Here is a 20536-nt window from a genome sequence, read left to right on the forward strand (position 1 = left end):
CCAATTCTGGGAAGCACAATCAAGTGTTTTTTTTTTTTTTAAATCAATGCAGTACTTACCGTTTTAGAGATAGATGTTCTCCCCCGCTTCCGGGTATGGTCTTCGGGACTGGGCGTTCCTATTTGATTGACAGCCTTCCGACCGTCGCATACAGCGTGTCACGAGTTGCCGAAAGAAGCCGAACGTTGGTGCGGCTCTATACGGCGCCTGCACACCGACGTTCGGCTACTTTCGGCAACTCGTGACGCGCTGTATGCGACAGTCGGAAGACTGTCAATCAAATAGGAACGTCCAGTCCCGCAGACCATACCCGGAAGCGGCAGGAGAACATCTCTCTCTAAAACGGTAAGTACTGCTTTGTTTTTAAAAAACACACCCGATTGTGCTTCCCAGAATTAGCCTCAAACTAATGTTAAAAATTTGTTTTTCGGGTGAACCCCCGCTTTAAGGCGATAGACATTGGAAAAAAAAAAAAAAAAGACATGAAATGCCCTCCCAATTAGGCAAGGCTTTTGTAACAAAGCACAAAAACTGATTGGTGGGGCCCCGTGTCCTGTGATGTACTCCAAGAAACAGTTACACAAAAATCCCATTTACTTTATCATACATCCCAGGACACAAGGTCTCTTCATCTCAATTACAATAAGCACTGAATATGAGGGGAGACCAACACAACAGGTCACAACCAACTAAATTAGAGCAGGTTAGAACCTAGAGCAGCAGCCTGAAAAACCCGATGACCACAGGTAGTGTCCGCGCGGCTTGAACAGCTACTTTTTAAAGCTTTATGAAAGTATGACCCGAAGGACAGGCAGCAGCTTTGCAAAACTTGGCTACCGAAGCCTGACCCAGGAGGCACCAGAATGAGCCATTACCAAAACGTGTGCAACTTTTCCATCTAGACTCTATGCTTAAGATATAAGCCGACGGATCCATCAAGAGATGGTATATTTGGAAGTTGCATAGCCCTTCCTTCAGCAAGCACAAAGAGGGAATTAGACTAAGGAACTAAAGTAATCCACTTAGAGCTGCATGATTAATCGCGGAGAATCGTTATCGCGATTCTCCAGCCCCCACAATCTCACCTGCTGGATTTGGCGATTCTCAGAGTGCACATTATAAGCCAGATGCTGCTGTGGAGTGAGGCTGCCTGTGTCCCTGTGTTGGAGCAGAGGGGAATCATCGGCCGCGACGGAGCCAGCATGAAACGGAAATGGCTCAGAGATACCGGAACTGATGTCAGCTAAGACTCGGGAGATACAGGAACTGACGTCAGACCGCGATGCTGTGGATGGGCAGCAGGAGTATTCTTCCCAGGGGACAGTGCACCTGCTAGTACAAGGCAAGCCTGTACATGTCACACAGGCAAGTGTAAGCTGCTAGTATATAATTTATATATTCTCTCTGGCAAATAGTTTTATATTCTCTCTCTCTATAATCTCTCTGGCAAATATTAATTTAAATCTCTCTGGCAAATATTAATTTAAAATCACTTTGGCAAATATTAATATTTGTCTCTCTAAAATAATTAAAGTACCACGCAGAACGCATACGCAAGTCTGGCCCGCATATTTAAATTACGTTAAGTTTTTGAGAATCGTGAGAGAATTGTGATCTTCATTCTAAGCAAAAGAATCGCGATTCTCATTTTTCCCAGAATCGTGCAGCTCTAAGTCCACTACAGGTAACAGAACAGCATGAAGAGCCTTGTCCCCTGTCATTTACGGCTAGGACAGAAAGACTGCAACACAATGTCTTGGGTGAGATAAAATGAAGAAAAAAGGCACAGCTGAGGCTGTAGAACAACCATGTCAATGAGCACCAGGTTCCTTACAGGAAAGAGTAGCCAATTTTAAAACTCTGGGAGCGAAAGTAATGGCAACCACAAAAACACCCCGTTATTAGGACTTAAGGAATATCCTTGATGGGTTCAAATGGAGATATCTGCAATACAGAAAGTACCCAACTGAGGTCCCACAGGATTGGAACGAAATCCTGGACTAACGCACTCCGTTAAACAACGTCTTTATTGGATAAAATCATATTAAAACATGATCCAAAAACAGTGCAGTCAAAAATAGAAAGTGAACACTAGGACAAAAAAATGACTAACATATTTCACATTGTGAGATGCTTACTCACTCAGCTATGAGTAAGCATCTCACGATGTGAAACACATGTTAGCCAATTTTTTTTGTCCTAGTGGTCACTTTCTATTGTTGACGGCACTGTTTTTGGATCATGTTTTGATTTGATTTTATCCAATAAAGACGTTGTTTAATGAAGTGCAGCAGTCCAGGATTTCTTTCCAATCCCATGCTTTTGTGCAGAGCCAGCACCTGTCGGCCTCAGTAGGGTGGGAGCCACTCAAGGGATCAGCAGCTTTTTCAGAGCAGTATCACCTCTTCATGAGGTCCCACAGGGTCAACAGTCTTAACTGATGGAATTTTATGTGTGACACCTTGCACAAACCACCAAGGCACGTACCAAGAAATGTGAAGCAATCGGTCTCTGAAAATGGACAGCCAAGGTCAAAATCTTACCTTTGATCATACCTAAAAAAAAAAAAAACGGTAAAATATAGCCATAGAATTTGGCTATATTTCTATGGATCACAGAAATGCAGTTCGTTCTAAACTCCTGTGACCTGGTTTCAGCTGACATCGGGCTAAAAGGTGCATATATATATATATATATATATATAAAAATAAAAAAAAACACTTGTGTGTGCACGGGTGCTTTTTTGAAACCCCAAACTTCTCCTTTAAAAATTCCCTCTCCGGTATTTTATATCTATAAATTATAGCAGGGGTACTGAAAGCCAGTAAAAGAAAAACAAAGTATATTTCTAGAGAACAAAAATCTCACCTGCTCCATGTGTTTGCTATATGTGTCTTTGGCTCCAGCAACAGCAGCCAGGTTATTCGCTTCTGCCGTTGCCTGTAAAATAATTAATACAGTTAACAAAGATCAAACAACAATCTCCAAAAAACAAAAGAGTTTAATAATACCTGAAGCATTGACTTGGGATGAGGGAGCTCTTCACCTTGATAGATTTTAATGTATGCCTGGAAGAGAGATAAAGATCAGCCAACATAAGAACAGGAAATGTCAAATGATTTTATGAATTACTGTATTTATTGGCGTATAACACTCACTTTTTACCCTGAAAATAGAGGGTAAACTGTGCCTGCGTGTTATACGCGAGGGGCTGTGGCTGTTTTTTTCCTGAAACTTCCCTCTTAAAGTTAGGGTGCGTGTTATACACTTGTGCATGTTATACGCAGATAAATACGGTACATTCTTAGCATTATGTATGCAGCAGTATACACAGTGTAAGTGAAAACACTATTTTCCCAGGTAAATTATATGTTGTTTTTCAGGCTAAATTGGGCCTTCATTTGGTGGTAAATGGTGATGACGATTTGCTTTAACATCAAAAGGAAAACTGGCCCAAAATAGTAAAAATAAAATTTACCTGTACCTTTCTTGCCACCACCATGACCCACCACAAAAAAACCCCCCAAAAAACAAATACATTCTTCTATTCCTGACACCATATAGGTGTATACCATTTGTTGTTTGTACCTATAGTGGTGCGATGAAACGGCGCACTTTGTTTTCTTATCCAACCTAAAAACATTGACACTAAAAGGTTTTTATCCTACCCAAAACATATTGACCATAACCTCTGCGCCCAACCTTTGACGCAAACATTAACCTAGATCAAACCCTCATCTAACCATTTTATTTTTTATTATTATACAGACATCTTTCTTCTTTGGGAGCATATCGCAGGATACAGGGGTGTCTTCATCTCCATTGAAATTGGCAGCATAACCATATTCTAGATGACTTGACACTGGCAAAAAGACAGTGGGGCAGATTCACGTAGATCTGCGGCGGCGTAACGTATCGCATTTACGTTACGCCGCCGCAAGTTTTATGGGCAAGTGCTTGATTCACAAAGCACTTGGTGTAACGTAAATCCTCCGGCGCAAGCCCGCCTAATTCAAATGATCCGGGTAGGGGGCGTGGATCATTTAAATTAGGCGCGTTCCCGCGCCTAAGCCGTCCCTAAAATTTCCCGACGTGCATTGCGGTAAATGACGTCACAAGGACGTCATTGGTTTCGACGTGAACGTAAATGGCGTCCAGCACCATTCACGGACGACGTAAAATTTTTAAAATTGCGACGCGGGAACGACGGCCATACTTAACATTGGATACACCACCTAGGGGGCATGTTTATCTTTACGCCGCGTATTGCTTACGGAAACGGCGTAAATTTACTGCGACGGGCAAGCGTACGTTCGTGAATCGGCGTAACGACTCATTTGCATATTCTACGCCGACCGCAATGGAAGCGGCCAGCGTATATATTGCACCCTAAGATACGACGGCGCAGGCCGTCGTATCTTAGGCATGTTTAAGTGCATCTCAGTTTGAGAATACACTTAAACATACGACGGGTTTAGATTCGGAGTTACGTCGGCGTATCTACTGATACGCCGGCGTAACTCTTTGTGAATCTGGCCCAGGAAGTCCCCAACTAGGCATAACCCCTCCCCATTAAGCAAGGCTTCAGTGTTTTGTAGCAAGCCATAAACTACAAAAGGCAGATGGATGGGATCCCTTTGTCCTGTGATGTACTCCAAGAAAATTATTTTACAGGTAAACAAAAAAAAATACATCCCATGACAAAGGGTACCTTCATCTTCATTACGATAGGGATGTCCTAGAGCACCGACTATGAGGGGAGGGCAACAGAGGAACCTCAGTACTAGACATCAGGTACACCCGTTAGCACTAACCACACAGAATGAACAGGACAAAAAGAAAGGAAACCATGTCCTGGTTGAGAAGGAACAAAGGACAGTCACAAGTAAAAGGATAGCGGAGAACCACCTTGTCAAGGTGAAACAGGAACAACTCCTTACAGGAATAGCAGCCTATCCCAAAAGAGCAAGACCAGGAAGGGGATCACTTGCTTGAAAGGAATACAGGGTCAGACACAATATTCAAACCTTTGAGTTGGGATTAATGCTGACTACTATAGGTCAAGACCCAGTCAAAAAAAAAAAAAAAAAAAAAAAACACAACCTCTCCAGGAGTGTTTACCATATAAGAAACATTGATTTCCAGAAGCGAAGCAGATGCTCCTTTAGAAGTATGTTGTGCAGGTTACCCATGACAAAAACACCCAGGAAGGCAGGAGTTCCAAGACCAGAGTCAGAACCTTGAAAACTAATGGGAGCAGTGGCGATCCTGTACAGCAACTGCAAAAACTTTTTGTGAGGCAGAAGATCAGAAGGTGTAAAGTTATGCACTTGGGGGCTAAGAATATGCATGCATCATACATACTAGGGGGAATACAACTGGGGGGATCTGTAGTGGAGAAGGATCTGGGGGTTTTAGTTGATCATAAGCTTAATAATGGCATGCAATGCCAAGCTGCGGTTTCCAAAGCGAGCAAAGTCTTTTCTTGTATTAAGAGAGGTATGGACTCCAGAGACAGAGATATAATTTTGCCCCTATACAAATCATTAGTAAGACCTCATCTGGAATATGCAGTTCAGTTTTGGGCACCAGTTCTCAAAAAGGATATCAAAGAACTGGAGAAAGTGCAGAGAAGGGCAACCAAACTGATAAGAGGAATGGAGGAGCTCAGCTATGAGGAAAGATTAGAGGAACTAAATTTATTCACTCTTGAGAAGAGGAGAAAAAGGGGGGATATGATCAACATGTACAAATATATAAGAGGTCCATACAGTGAACTTGGTGTTAAGTTATTCACTTTACGGTCAACACTGAGGACAAGGGGGCACTCTTTACGTCTAGAGGAAAAGAGATTTCACCTCCAAATACGGAAAGGTTTTTTCACAGTAAGAGCTGTGAAAATGTGGAACAGACTCCCTCCAGAGGTGGTTCTGGCCAGCTCAGTAGATTGCTTTAAGAAAGGCCTGGATTCTTTCCTAAATGTACAGAATATAACTGAGTACTAAGATTTGTAGGTAAAGTTGATCCAGGGTAAATCCGATTGCCTCTCGGGGGATCAGGAAGGAATTTTTTCCCCTGCTGTAGCAAATTGGATCATGCTCTGCTGGGGTTTTTTGCCTTCCTCTGGATCAACTGTGGGTATGGAGTTGGGTGTATAGGATTGTACTGCGTTTTTTATTTTGTTTTTTTATTTTTTGTGGTTGAACTGGATGGACTTGTGTCTTTTTTCAACCTGACTATGTAACTATGTGTAGATAAGCATGCATGATATTCACAGATTCCAGGAGAAAATGCTTTGCTGGAGAGAGGCTTCTGCACCCATAGAGACTGGAGTCTCTCTTGAGGCCCAATACGGGATTCGCATTAAAATGTGAGAAGGTTCGAGTAGAAATAATTACTCCTTCAGATAAATCCCTCATCAGATAGATGATTGAAAGCTTGCAAAAAAAAAAAAAAAAAAAAAGAAGAGCAAATCTTTGTTTGTGAATTCAAAAGAAACAAAAAACGCATGAAGCACAGAGTAGGAAGGCTCTAAAAGTTAGTTACAGCTTGTAGCCAGAAGCAACCATTCTGTGAAATCCTTTAATATTCCACCGCCCTGCCGCGTGGGGGAGCCACTTCATAATGAAAAGGACTTGTCTGCCAGATCAGAGGGCTTTAGAGTCCATGGCACCTTACAGAACTGAGGTTTTAACTTGGAGCCCAAGGCCTAAGAATGGAAAAAGGAATGCTTTCTAGATGTAGAGGGAGCAATGGGTTCACAAACTGTAGGCGTAACCTTTTTTTGTAAGTGGTAACAGAGTAGTCGTACCTACAGTCAGTCACTTCTGGATGCAATCATCCAAGACACTATTCCACTGCCAAATCCACCAAAGGCATACTTTTCTCAGTGAACCAACTCCTTTTCCATGGGGAATTGCTAAGCGAACCTCATTTGGCAGAACCAACGTCTTGTCGGGTTGAGCCCAGCTCACTTGCAAAACAGCTTAAAATGAGAATGTATAGGAAAGGATTGAGATGTTGTGGTGGCTACCATGATCCAAATCCTGCAACTTCTGGAACAAAGAATTCGGCATGTGGCAACTTTAACTGGTCCGTACGTCTGTGAGAAAACTCACCAATGCTGAGTTTTGGGGCCCGATATAAACCCTTGGAAGAGAATTGTTCTGGGTCACCTTCTAAGGGAAACATCTCATTATCTACCTAGTACTCCACTGGTTCCTCCTTTGTTAACATGGAGGGAGTAGGGGGGGGAAACAATTCCACTTGAGATGAAGGCAGGCCAAGCCAGCAAGTATTCCAGAAAGCTGCTACTGTATCTCTGAGCTAGCAGATGAGGATAACTCCCTTGTCACAAAGAACCGGCTTTACAATACGATCTCCTTATGTGGCTTTAACACACGTTTTAGCTCCTTGGATGGGAATATGACAGTAAAATCTAGTAAAATATGAAATTTTTAACATTGTAGTGACTTTTTTCTGTTCCTAAAGTTGTGAGCACCTAAAAAGTCCTGTATCTTTTTCGGTTCATAGTTATGTTTTGTTTTCAAACACCAGTGCCTTGGTTTCCTCACATATTTGTTCCTTTCTAATTCCAAGTGCCCCACTGCCCCAACAAGGAAATGTTGTGTGGCCCCTTTAATACTGCGATTGTGGCTCCACACAAACACAGCACTGCTGCGATCTGAAGTCCCACAGTGGTGGGCACTCTGCACAGCGCTGCATGTCAATATACAGGCCTAGTGGTGGCATGAGAGGTGTTGTACAAGTCCATGCTCTCCTTATAATTGCCCAAGAAATACAGGCAGAAACGTATCCATCATGCCGTACCATCGGGGAGGCGTGTGACTGGCCTCAAATTTATTCTGCATCAGGACAACCCCAAACATACAGCCAATGTCATTAACTTCTTCCCACCATGACGGCTCTTTAGTGGATCAAATTGCTGTGAGGCAGAGGCAGGCATTCCCGATCATGTGACCACTGTGAAGGACTGTCACAGCGGTCACAAACAAAAGCCCCCAATCGCAAGTATGCATCAGGAGCATACCTTGACAGTTTAGTTACCATGTTAGGAGCGCACTCAGCACAGTAAACGGTTGCGTTAAAGCCCACTCGTTAAGAGGCCACATATATGCGTGCCAGCTGGCAAGAAGAGGTTAAGAACCGTTTTCAGCGTAAATAAGGATTCATGAACAAGGATTCATGGATGTGATGGTTTGGCCCCCACAGAGCCCTGATCTCAACATCAAGGCAGTCTGGGATTACCTGATAAGACAAAAGGATTTGAGGGAGCCTACATCCACAGAAGATCTGTACTTGGTTCTCCAAGATGGTTGGAACAACCTACCTACCAAATTCCTTCAAAAACTGCGTGCAAGTGTACCTAGAAGAATTAATGCCGTTTGGAAGGCAAAAGGTGGACACATCAAATATCAATTTGATTTTTATTCTGTGGAATTAAAAAAACAAACAACCCCCCAGCCCCCCCCCCCCAAAAAAAAAAAACAAAAAAAAAACTGTATTTTGTACCATAGTTATTTGCATTAAAATATTGACATGCGTATCCTAAAATATGTCATATGAATATTAATCCTTATTTCTATTGCAGCATTTTTTTCCATAAACAACAAGGTCTATCCACTATCTCTACAAGACCCAGACCATGATAAAAGGCATGATGTTTTTTGTTACTCTTATAGCAATGTGGTGCTCACCATCTCTTCTTGTACTTCTTATGCTTGGATACAAAGTAATGCAATGCTTTGCATAGATGGTTTTTATACATCACTGTTCTCTACCCAATAAAGGCATGTTGCATTACCAGTCAGGTGAACTTACCTTAAAATATTCTAAGAGATCTCGACAAGTAACCTTGTTACCACTAATTTCTTTTTCGACCAAGTTCTCAGGAGCAAGTAGTAAAGGAACTAGATTTTGAAGCTCTTTTTTGAACTCATCATCTATATCTAAAATAAGAGAATGACGGGATTTCAGAAACATGTAAATGGATTACATGAACATGTGCAAATAATGGCTGCAACAGGAGGAACAAACTGGGCTGGACTCTACAAAAGCTACATAATCCATTCATATTATTTAAATTCCGGGTTTGATGGAGTGGAGTAAAGGTGAGAACTGGTCTCTTGTTTAAAAAAAAAAAAAGTGAGAACTGATTTCAGATGGCTATTTCTGTGTATATGTTGTGAAAGCAGAAAATTTGATAAAGCATAGAGTGTGCACAAAAAATATATTATAATGGGTAGCCAAAAGCATTACCGTCCCTGAAGGTAAGAATATATATATTATCCCGGTATGGGATGGGGCATGGGACTGTACGAATGCATTTGGGTAGTTCTGAGACCACAGGAACCGTACACCAGAAACAGTTTTACAGATAAAAAATATATTTTAATCTTACATATTATATACATACAAAAATAGAATAAAATCACATATTGTATTTAGTTTCACCAATAGTTGATTGTTGAGATATTATATACAGTAGACTGTCCAACACGTTTCGCCCATTCGGGCTTCCTCAGGGACGTATGTTTATGTATATATAAAGGATCTCAATCTGGAGTAAGAAATACAGATGGTGAACATATCTTGACTATTATATATAAATATTTACAAAACAAATTCATGTTGTTACTAAGGCGTTTGAAGTTTTACATGTGTATCTGATTTATTACAATAATAAAGACAACATATTAGCGATCAATCGCCGTTTTTTAATTGTTCCATGGTGGCACCCCTGTTCATGCAGGGAATTACAAACTTGTGTAAATAATTACCTCCTTGGTGATTCATCTCACTGGCCACAGAGAGGGTGGGCACTATACAGCCCCAAATGGTAGACAATTAACCCAATATCCTTATATTCCCAATAGGATTGATTAGCACCACGTACTTTCTGTCCTTGATCCGTCTGCTTACCCTTTGGGGCTGTATAGTGCCCACCTCTCTGTGGCCAGTGAGATGAATCACCAAGGAGGTAATTATTTACACAAGTTTGTAATTCCCTGCATGAACAGGGGTGCCACCATGGAACAAAAAAAAAAACGGCGATTGATCGCTAATATGTTGTCTTTATTATTGTAATAAATCAGATACACATGTAAAACTTCAAACGCCTTAGTAACAACATGAATTTGTTTTGTAAATATTTATATATAATAGTCAAGATATGTTCACCATCTGTATTTCTTACTCCAGATTGAGATCCTTTATATATACATAAACATACGTCCCTGAGGAAGCCCGAATGGGCGAAACGTGTTGACAGTCTACTGTATATAATATCTCAACAATCAACTATTGGTGAAACTAAATACAATATGTGATTTTATTCTATTTTTGTATGTATATAATATGTAAGATTAAAATATATTTATCGCTAAAACTGTTTCTGGTGTACGGTTCCTGTGGTCTCAGAACTACCCAAATGCATTCGTACAGTCCCATGCCCCATCCCATACCGGGATAATATATATGTTGTGAAAGCAGCCTAATGCGCCCCATACACAAGCGTTTTTCTCTTCGGGAAAAAAAACGGATGTTTTTTCCAAAGTCTGATGGAGCATACACACGGTCGGGATTCCCGACCAAAGGCTCTCATCTGACTTTTTCTAACGGGAAAACCGATCATGTGTACGGAGAATTAAAGGGGGCTCAGGACAGTAAAGACTGGTTTACATTTGCAGTTGGGGGTGCGGTAAAATCTCATAGTTGAGGTGCGTTTTTACTACACACTCTCAACCACTGGTTAGTGTCAGGGGTTGCAATTGTGACCCCGCTCCTATGCTCCAGGGGGCCTGTGCAGCCTTCCTGTCACATTTTGTTTTACACTTGGACAGGAGTAGCGGCACGGAACTGTTACCTTCCATTTTCCTCCTTCAACCGCTAAAATAGACAGAGTCCTAGTAAAATGTAAACAACGTCAGTGTTCACACTAGTGTCATCTACTTTTTCTTTTTGTGATTAAACAGTGGGTAATCATCCAACGGCCACTTTACCCACAGAGGATGATGATCCCGATTGTGGTTTATAATCTTTATTATGCTGTTCTAAACAAAAACATTTTATAATTCTGAACTTTTTATTTCATTGTGACCCACCCCCGGTTACCAAATCACTTAAATGGCCCACTCTCTTCAAAAGGTTGAGCACCACTGCCTTAAAGAGGAGGTCCAGCCTGGGTGAAAAAAATTCAGGGAGCCCGCAATGTCAGCACCCCGGCCAGCCTTCGGATCGACTCCCGGGTACTGCTACTGCCGCCATTGCTTGTAAGGGAACCCGGCAGTGAAGTCTTTTGGCTTCAAGCTGGTTCCTTACTGCGCATGCAAAGCGTGCTACTCTTTCTAATTGGTCCTGGCAGCGGGTGGAAGAGAAGGGGTGCCGAACTTCTGGGAGATCAGGCCGCGGCCCCATTTTGAAAGTGGCGAAGGGGACCTATCAAAAAACAGGTCCCCCCCGAAAGGTGCCAAATGTGGCACTGAAAGGGGGGAGGGGGGCATCAATAGCTGTATTAGAGAAAGTTGTAATGTAGAAGTTGATCTCATTTAGAATTCCAGTAGCTGTGGGCTACCATGTGCAAATGGAATACTTATCTCCCAAACAGAGGTCACAGAGCGCAATAAAAGCTTAACAGTACTATTCAAAACTAAAAACAGGTTTTGCTTGAACTGGGCTTGAACATTCTAGTAATGTGCAAATGAAGATTATGCCTGTCAGACGGAAAATGACAAGGGACTAGTAAGATGTAGGCAAAGAAACCCTAGAAACAAACTTGGGACTTGATAGGGGTAGGAGAGATTCAACTGCCAGCAGCTCACTGTCCCTATACATGGGGAAGAGGTTTTCTCTACAGAATGACATAAAACACTCACCTATTAATTTGCCATCAAAATAGGGGTTGGTTGCAACTTTAAGACCAGGATGAGGCAAGAGGAAACAGCTGATGTTCGTAAAGCAAGAGTGTATGTGTTTCCTGACATTTTGCAGCTCTTCATGCTGGTTCTGTTTCACCTGTTGATCATTGTGAAATACAGATTATCATTTCATTTTCTGTTAAAAGTAATCTTATGTCTTTGCCCATACCACACCAAGCCTGATCTCTGCTTCTCCTAGACTCACAAGCCTGCTGTAAAGGCTTGGGGTTTTAATCCATCTTCGGGCCTAAAACACTCATATTGCCATGTGTGTACAATACACAAAAACTATTAGGGCAGTGAAAGGGTAAAGCATGCCCAACACTCAGCAGGATGTAGTATTTCAATAACGCTCCACTGCTGTGCAAACCTATTGAACAATTACAAGCTTTTATATTCTTATTGAACACCCAGCCATAGGCACATTGCAAGCAGGCCAGAAGCGGTAGACGCTGCTCACGTCACGGGTACAGACACTAATTGGCAGATTCTGCTTATCGGTGGCTTTACACTTCTTGGAATGTGACAGCGCTCAAGTGTGCCACCAGCTGCACCAAGCCTAGAGCAGGCATTAAAGAAACACCGTTATCGTGCCCAAATTAATCATATCTGTAAAAAGACACCACCCTTAATTCACTGCTCAACTGCTAAATCTGAGCAATGTTACATGGCAGAGGGGTGACAGCACGCCTTTAAACTCCGACACCAAGTATTTTAAGGGTAGCTGCGACAGAAGAACAAACAGCAGAAGAGCTCTGGCGTATAACTTGGCTGGGATTCACGGAGATGCTGTCACTGAGAATAGTAGGGGTTGGATAGAACTGCAAGAACCACGACTATGAAGCCGAGTAAGCTGACAATTTGTTCTCCATTGGTTACCTGCAATCGCTTTTCTAGAAAGAGGTTTCCACCTTCTAAGCCATATTGATGTTCATAAGGATAACTCCAATCTCTGATCAAAAACATGAGGGTCTGAAATGACAATATATAGATTACGAATAAATCTATACGGTAAGAAAAAAAAAAAAAAAAAAGAAGAAAAATACACACCGACACAGCTTTATCTAGTATACCTATGAAATGGCAACAAATTATCTAGTTACCCAGGTTTGCTCGGATTAGTAAATCAATAATTCAAAAAGTTAGATACAGTTAAAGTGCTAAAACAATCATCACAAAATGCATTAAATGCCCAACTAGAAATGCCTGCCCATAACTAAAGTCGCTTTCATCCCTCTACATTGCCCAACTGTCATGCTATTCAGGGTCAGCCAAAGCGGAGGTTCATACTGACCAAGTGAGGCATCCTATCACAGCGATTGGTAAATAAAGCACATAAAAAAAAAAAAAAAAAAAAAGCAGTATTGTAACTTTGGCCAATTGGAACTCCTCAGTATTTGGCTGAAGCAGGGCCACCAAAAGCTGCTGCAAGTATATAAATGCAATTTGACATGCCTATACTTTATACTTGACAACCATGTACCACTTTAAGCTCCATGTCATAAAGATGTATAGATCAGGGCATGGTAGTGCAATCATAGGCGTGTGCACAGGGTGGGTGTGCCAGGTGTGCCAAGGCACACCCTAATCACCCTGTGAAGCACAGATTCCCCCTTACTGCCCTTCCTCCCACAGCACTGCCGTCTTCCCTCCTCTTCTCCCCCACTTGATGTTGCTGCAGAGAGGTTTTACGATGGGTGGGGGAAGGCGCCAGTAAATATGTAATTTACAGGCCCCTTCCCTTTCTGAATGAACGTTGTGAGTTATCGGTAATGTGCGTTTAAGCTTTGGGGTGCGCACCCTAATGCAATAGGCTGCGCACACCTATGGCAATCATGTACATTGAAGTTACTTCTGTTCCTCTGACACAGATCTTTAGATCTATAAAATCAGAGCAGGATCCTTCTGTTCGCAGCACACCAATTTGCAGGCAGCCAGGAATAATTGTTGACTGTACAGAAATTAAGGGGCATTTCACGGACTTGCTGTGTGCAGAGTGGAGCGCTAGAAACAGACACATGCTGGCCATCAGAGTTTACAGAAGAGGACATCAAGCACATGTAATTAATATTTCTGCCACCATCTATACAGAGACCTTTTATACAGACCTGGAGAACTTTTATAAATTTGCCTACAATTTTTCACTTCGGTATAATATTAAATCATTAGTTAGGAAAGGTCATCAAAAAGCAATAGTTTTAAGGCAGATTAATCGTCAACGAAACGATTATGAAATTAAATCGATTACAATTTTCATAATCGATTAATTGGCCAGTAACATAATGGGGTTAAAAAAACAAAAATTAGCCCTTTATATTACAAAAAAACAAATCGCTACTGTAAATATTACTTTCACTGTCCCACAGTAAAAAAAATAACCCCTTACAGTAGCGATTATTTGCTCTTTTTGTACTTATTTTTGTTTTTTTAATCCCATTATGTTACTAAACATCTCAGGCCGGGGTCACACCTCTGTGTTTTTTGCAGAAACACACTACAGTTCATTTACATGTTTTCCTATGGGACAAGTTCACATCCATGATTTTTTTTCAGCTGCTGCGTATTTGGAAAGGGCAAGGACTTAACGCAAAATGGTGCTATTTTTTTTTGGTTCAATATACTTCAATGGAGAAGCTGTAGAAAAGCATGTAATGTGTTTTTGCGGCAATTTGTGTTTTGTAATCTGCCCAACAACAAATTGTCCAAAAAAAAATTAAAAATGCCAATTTGTTTTTGTTTAAGGCTATTATCTGATTAATCGAAACAATAAATCGGCCAACTAAATCGGCCAACTAATCGATTATGAAAATAATCGTTAGTTGCAGCCCTAAATAGTTTAATAATCAATTACTTGCTCCATTAAGTACATTATCAGCTTGAAGACACTTTCCAACCCATCATAATTCCAGTGATAAGGAACCATGACTGATAATTGATTGGACGGTCACAGAATGTTCAGCTATTTTTCCGTTTGTAATGGACATGTGTGACACAAAGTACCAGCTTATTCCATATTCATATGGCAATGATGAATCAAATAACATTTTCCAAAAAAAAATAAAAAAATTATACACTTGGTCTCCATATGATCTCTGCTAACAAAACACTGTCAACTGTCACAAAATACTGTATAGTGCAAAAAGCTCTCCTTGTATTAGCAACAGTGTATATTCTGATACTAACTTACAGTTGTGCTCAAAAGTTTGCATACCCTTGGAGAATTAGTAATATAAAGTATGTACTATTTTGAAAGAAAACATGAGTGAGCAGGCAAAACACATTTTTACATTTTCTGCCATGGTATGCAAACTATTGAGCACAGCTATAGCAAACAAAAACAGCTTCTTCTATTTTAAAAACGGTCGATATGGATTGTGAAATTCACCTGAAAGGGTTTTTTGTAGATTTCTTCCATCGCAAGGCGTCCATACTCTGTAAAAAGCTAGAAAACCAGTGTAAGTTTTGTAAAACCAAATCGGAAAATTCCCTGGGCGAAGCCAGGAAAATGTGTGCTTTTACAGTATAAGTGTTTGCTTCTCATCAAATATTTAAATCAATAAGCTAACAATTAACCCCGAGTAGCACTAGATGCAGAACACATATACAAACACATCTAGCTTTGGTTATGCAATCCTAAATATTATTGCTTACTTATATATATATATATATATATATATATAGGAAAAATGTGAGATGTAACAACTCATTAACCTAAATGCCCATCCAAAAAGGTAGCAAAAATATACACATTATATTGAAAAATTAAATTTCCAAAATTGCACACCCAAACATTACCCAATAAAAAGTAACAATGTTCCCGACACATACAGATCCCCAAACCACACCTTCTATAAAAGGCCCCCTAAAAATTAAAACAATCCTTAGAAATAGGTAGAATTAGAGGAGATCCTCCATTTCTACCTGAGCCTTGAGGATTTTAATAATTTATAGAGAGCCAGAATCCAAGTTGTGGTTTGGAGTCTGTATGTGTAACAAATACTGTTCTTTTTAATGGGTGAACTTTGGGTGTGTTTTTTTTTTTTAAATACCATCATTTTATATTTTTTTTCAATAAAAAAGTATATTTGATACTTTTGGATGGGCTTTTAGCTTACTAAAGTGACCGGTCCTATATTTTCCCTTTTGAATGGTTAAGCTAATGTTTATAGTATATGTTGGCCGTTTGTATTGCAAGTGTAAAATGATCAAGAGGGGAATATCCTCCTGGGGGGTATAAAGTCTGTGTCCAAGTTTCAATAAACAGTCCTTGGATTTTACTTCACATCTGGTCTGTGTACAATGGTTGGGGTAAAAAGGGCTGGTATTAAGCTCAGTCTGCTCGGAACGGTTTGAAGGTCAGGAGGCAGGGTTTGGCTGAAGAAAGCACCTGATTGGGGCGCCAAGAGGTTCCATCACAGGGGTCTCAACAGCCAGGTCGTTAAAGCTCATTATCGAAAAGCAGAGTGAAATAGGGCTCTAAGACATTAGGTCTGTCATGTTGGGAAGAGGCCAGGGGTATTCTTTCAGTGGTCTGCGTATGTTGTTGTACCAGGTTCCCCTAAGCCAGTTTGGTTCAACGAGAATCACCAGTTTCTTTTTCTGCTCTATTAAGTTGAATACAAAGTAGAATTTTCACTGGAGAGAAGGCTTAGATTAGCCTGAACTGAGACCAGGAAATTAGCAAGGCATCTGACAGCAGTTTAAGAGGGGGTAGCTTGTTGTTGAATGTGGAGGCCAGGATAGCAACATCCGGGGTCCCTCATCTCTGATATAAAAAGTTGACGATGTTGAGGTGAAGGGCCCATTTCACTTGGTCTAGGCAATGACAGCAGAGATGACTGGACAGTGTTTCTTCATCCAGGAGATGATCTGGCTTGCGTCCAAGCCTGAATGACTCCTAGTGCCCCCTTAGTGGTCGATGGAAGGCAAAGCCAAGGCAAGGCCTTACTGCACCCTGATTGAGTGTCTGAGGAAAGATAGCCCAGTGCTGCATAGCCATCCTTACTGTTCTGAGCTCTAGTACGTTGATAGGGAGCTGGGCTTCCACCAATGAACATGTTTCCTGAACAGTGAGGGACTGAAAACCCCTACCCAGCCTGAAAGACTAGCATCTGTCATTCTTACATTCCAGTAATATGGAAGGACAGACTTCCCCCCACTGTTAAAAGGTGGGCTGGAGATCCATCAAACTAGGAAATTCTCTTAACTGGACAGGAACACGAATGGGTTAAAAGGAGCATACCAACAAGACTTTGGCATGCTCCTTCTCTTAACCCATCTACGCTGGAGCATCTACAGTATTTAACCTCATATGCCAAGCATAAGCTCTGAGAAAATGCAGGGTTTTTTCTGGAAAGAAGGCGTTCTGCTTTGGATATGTTTAACCCAAGTGTTCCAGGCAAGGAGAAGATGGAAGAGTGGATTTTTGTAAGTCGATCACCTAACCAAAAGCCTGCAGTATCTAAATAGTCCGGCGAATGATTGTAGATAGCTGAAAGGGAGAGGAGTCCTTCAGCAGGTGGTTGTTTAGAGCAGCCTTTTACAACCAGGGTGCCATGGCACCCTGGGATGCCTTTAGAGACATTCAGGGGTGCCTTGGCAAAATGCCTAAAAATTGCTTTAAATTTACCAAAAATTGTCAACAAGCCAGTAGGTGAATCAAACCTCTTTATTTGGTTACTCAAAGCTACAGGTTTTAACTGTGCAACATTATAACCCTGGGCACCTTGCAGGCCAGCTGTTTTCACTCTAACAACCAATGATGTAGTAGGATGATAAGGACATCGGGCACATGAGGTTGTCCTCCTTTGCCCCTCTTCAACAGCACTGGGGTCATATTAGCTGAATGAGGGATAAAAAAAAAGAAGAAAAAAAGGGCAAAGGGAATGGCTGGAATACAGTACCAGTGTTAAAAATTTGCTTTGTAAAAAATAAATCACCCCTAATATGTTGGGTGTCCTACTTTTGCCGATGCCGCTGCATATAAATCTATTTGTTAAGTTTTTTAAATTTCAAAATAAGGGGCCAGATTCACAGAAGAAATACGCCGGAGTATCTACTGATACTTCGGCGTATTTTCAAATTTGTCGCATCGTATCTTAATTTGTGATTCACAAATAAGATACGACGGCATTTGGCTAAGATCCGACAGGCTTACGGCTTCGTACGCCTTCGGATCTTAGGCTGAAATACTTCGGCCGCCGCTGGGTGGAGTTTGCGTCGTTTTCCAGCGTCAGGTATGCAAATTAGCTTTTACGGCGATCCACGAAGGTACTCGCGTGCGTTACGTCATCGCAAGTCGTTTTTTCCCCATCGCAAAGTTAAGCCTGCTTTTTCATGGCTTAACTTTAGACCAGCCATGTTAAAGTATGGCCGTCGTTCCCGCGTCGAATTTCAAATTATTATTTTTTTCCTATGACGTCCAGGAATACGTTACGCACGTCGCCGTTCAAACAATACGTCGGGGCGCCGTAATTTCGCACAAAACACGTCGGGAAATTTCCTAACGGAGCATGCGCAGAACGTTCGGCGCGGGAGCGCGCCTAATTTAAATGGTACACGCCCGATTTGAATTAGACGGGCTTGCGCCGGACGGCTTTACATTACACCGCTGTAAGTTTACACGCAAGTGCTTGGTGAATCAAGCACTTGCGCTGAAAACTTGCGGCGGTGTAACGTAAAGACGATACGTTACACCGCCGTGATCCTTTATGAATCTGGCCCAGGGTGTCTCGAGGTTGTGTAGAATTGTAAAGGGTGCCTTGGCTGAAAAAAGTTTGAGAAACACTGGTCATTTTTGCACTCAAGGCATCCTTTAAAATTATGGACAAAATCCAGACACCCAATTTGAAAATGTAAAAAAAATAAAACTAAAAGTTTTTGCATAACGCAGCGACATCCACACACATAGGACACCCAATGTTAAAGGCGATTTATACTGCAAAGCATGCAAATACATCTTTGCACACGGATACTGGCTAGTATTCCAATGTTTCTCTTCTCCTTCAGCTTCTCATCCTCACACCCCAGTGCTGACAGAGATGGGCAAACGAGGTGCTGTGCAGGCACCGTATGTTATCAACCAATGACATCATTAGATTGCCAGTGGCTGGGAGATTGTAATGGTACACAATGAAAACCTGTGGTTTTGTGTAACTAAAAGGCAGACATGTATCACCTGCTGTCTTGTTTGGGGGAATTTTTAAGTACTTTTCCAAGAAACCTCAAGGCACCCTGGTTGAAAAAGGTGCTTCTTGATTTCCTGTGACCTGGATGACTTGAGCCTTTAGAAGGGCAAGAAGAAATCCAAGAACCTTTGTGAATAATCTGAGAGCAGAGGCTAGACCAAGTGACAGTGTGACAAACTGGACGGGATTGTCTCCTACTGTAAAGTATAGAAAGAAAGTGGAAAAATAAGAATACGCAGATAGGTATCTTGGACGTCCACAGATGACAAGTATTACCCTCGTCTCTGAGAGGCAACAGCTTACCTTGCAGATTCCATGGAATTTGGAAATATTTGCCGAGTGATTTTAGGTCCATGATGGGACAAAAACCCCTGCTGGGCTTTGGTACCATGAACAGCTTTGAATAGAATCCTTTGGCCCTGTCCTGTGAAGTACTGGCCCAACTACTCCCGGGGGGGGGGGGGGGGACAAGAGATGGTTCAGGACATTCTGTTGATTTGGGAGAAGAATGCAGTAAAGGGGGTAGAATGTTGAAATGTTGTACCCCTTTGAAATCACATATCTGGGACTCCAAGAAAGGCAAACTGGAACAGACATTTCGAATAATTAGTAGTGAGGGTGACCATTCATTGGAAGTATAGAGAGATCTGCTGTTCCTAGTGATCAGGAACAGTGATCTCTCTCTACTCCCAGGCAGTAGAAACACCTCCCTAGGGAACACGTTACCCCTTGATCACCCCCTAGTGTTAACCCCTTTCCTGCCTGAGACATTTATACAGTAATCAGTGGCTATTTTTAGCATTGATTGCTGTATAAATGTCAATGATCCAAAAAAAAAAAAAAAAAAAAAAAGAGAGGACATCAATTTTGTTTGGGTACAGCGTCGCACAACCACGCAATTGTCAGTTAAAGCGACGCAGTGCGGGAATCGCAAAAAATGGCCTGGTCAGGAAGTGGGTAAATCCTTCCGGGGCTGAAGTGGTTAAGGAACACGTGCCTCCCAAACAGATGTTCTTCTATGGGCATACCTGTGAAGGAGCTACAGCTTACCAGGCTTTGAGCCACAAAATTCTGTGCATGTAACATTTTAATTAGAGACGTTTTTTTTTATTAATTAGAGCCTATTTATTTATATAGGGAATTTCTGCTTAGTCCTGGAATACAGGATCGTGTTGGTTGTATATTGTCCTTGTACAGTTAACTGCAGTTTGACAGACAAATTGCAATAACTGGTTGCAGAGCAGTCCCTGCAAGTATAAAAGGCCTTTACAAGGGTCTCAATCTTCCTATCTGCAGGATCTTTGAATGAAGAAATATCTTCAATTGGTACAATGAGATATTTAAGGCTGAGACAGCAGGGTCTACTACTGGGAGAGACAACTTTAAGGGGATACAGACTTGGCAACTTTCCTC

General features: G+C 41.5%; 1 protein-coding gene across 5 annotated transcripts in view; it reads right to left on the reverse strand.

The window, feature by feature from the left end:
- ATL2 (atlastin GTPase 2) overlaps positions 1-20536 on the reverse strand; it is a 127410-nt gene that overhangs the window by 19146 nt on the left and 87728 nt on the right. For all 5 annotated transcript variants that reach the window (XM_040351074.1, XM_040351076.1, XM_040351075.1 and 2 more), the window contains 6 exons: positions 15322-15378; positions 12816-12908; positions 11895-12033; positions 8842-8969; positions 3012-3068; positions 2869-2940 (listed from right to left, as the gene is read on the reverse strand). In XM_040351074.1, coding sequence (XP_040207008.1) covers positions 2869-2940; positions 3012-3068; positions 8842-8969; positions 11895-12033; positions 12816-12908; positions 15322-15378 — 546 coding nt within the window. The remainder of the gene's footprint in view (positions 1-2868; positions 2941-3011; positions 3069-8841; positions 8970-11894; positions 12034-12815; positions 12909-15321; positions 15379-20536) is intronic.

The sequence above is a fragment of the Rana temporaria genome, chromosome 4 (assembly GCF_905171775.1).
Source record: "Rana temporaria chromosome 4, aRanTem1.1, whole genome shotgun sequence".
NCBI classification, from domain to species: domain Eukaryota; kingdom Metazoa; phylum Chordata; class Amphibia; order Anura; family Ranidae; genus Rana; species Rana temporaria.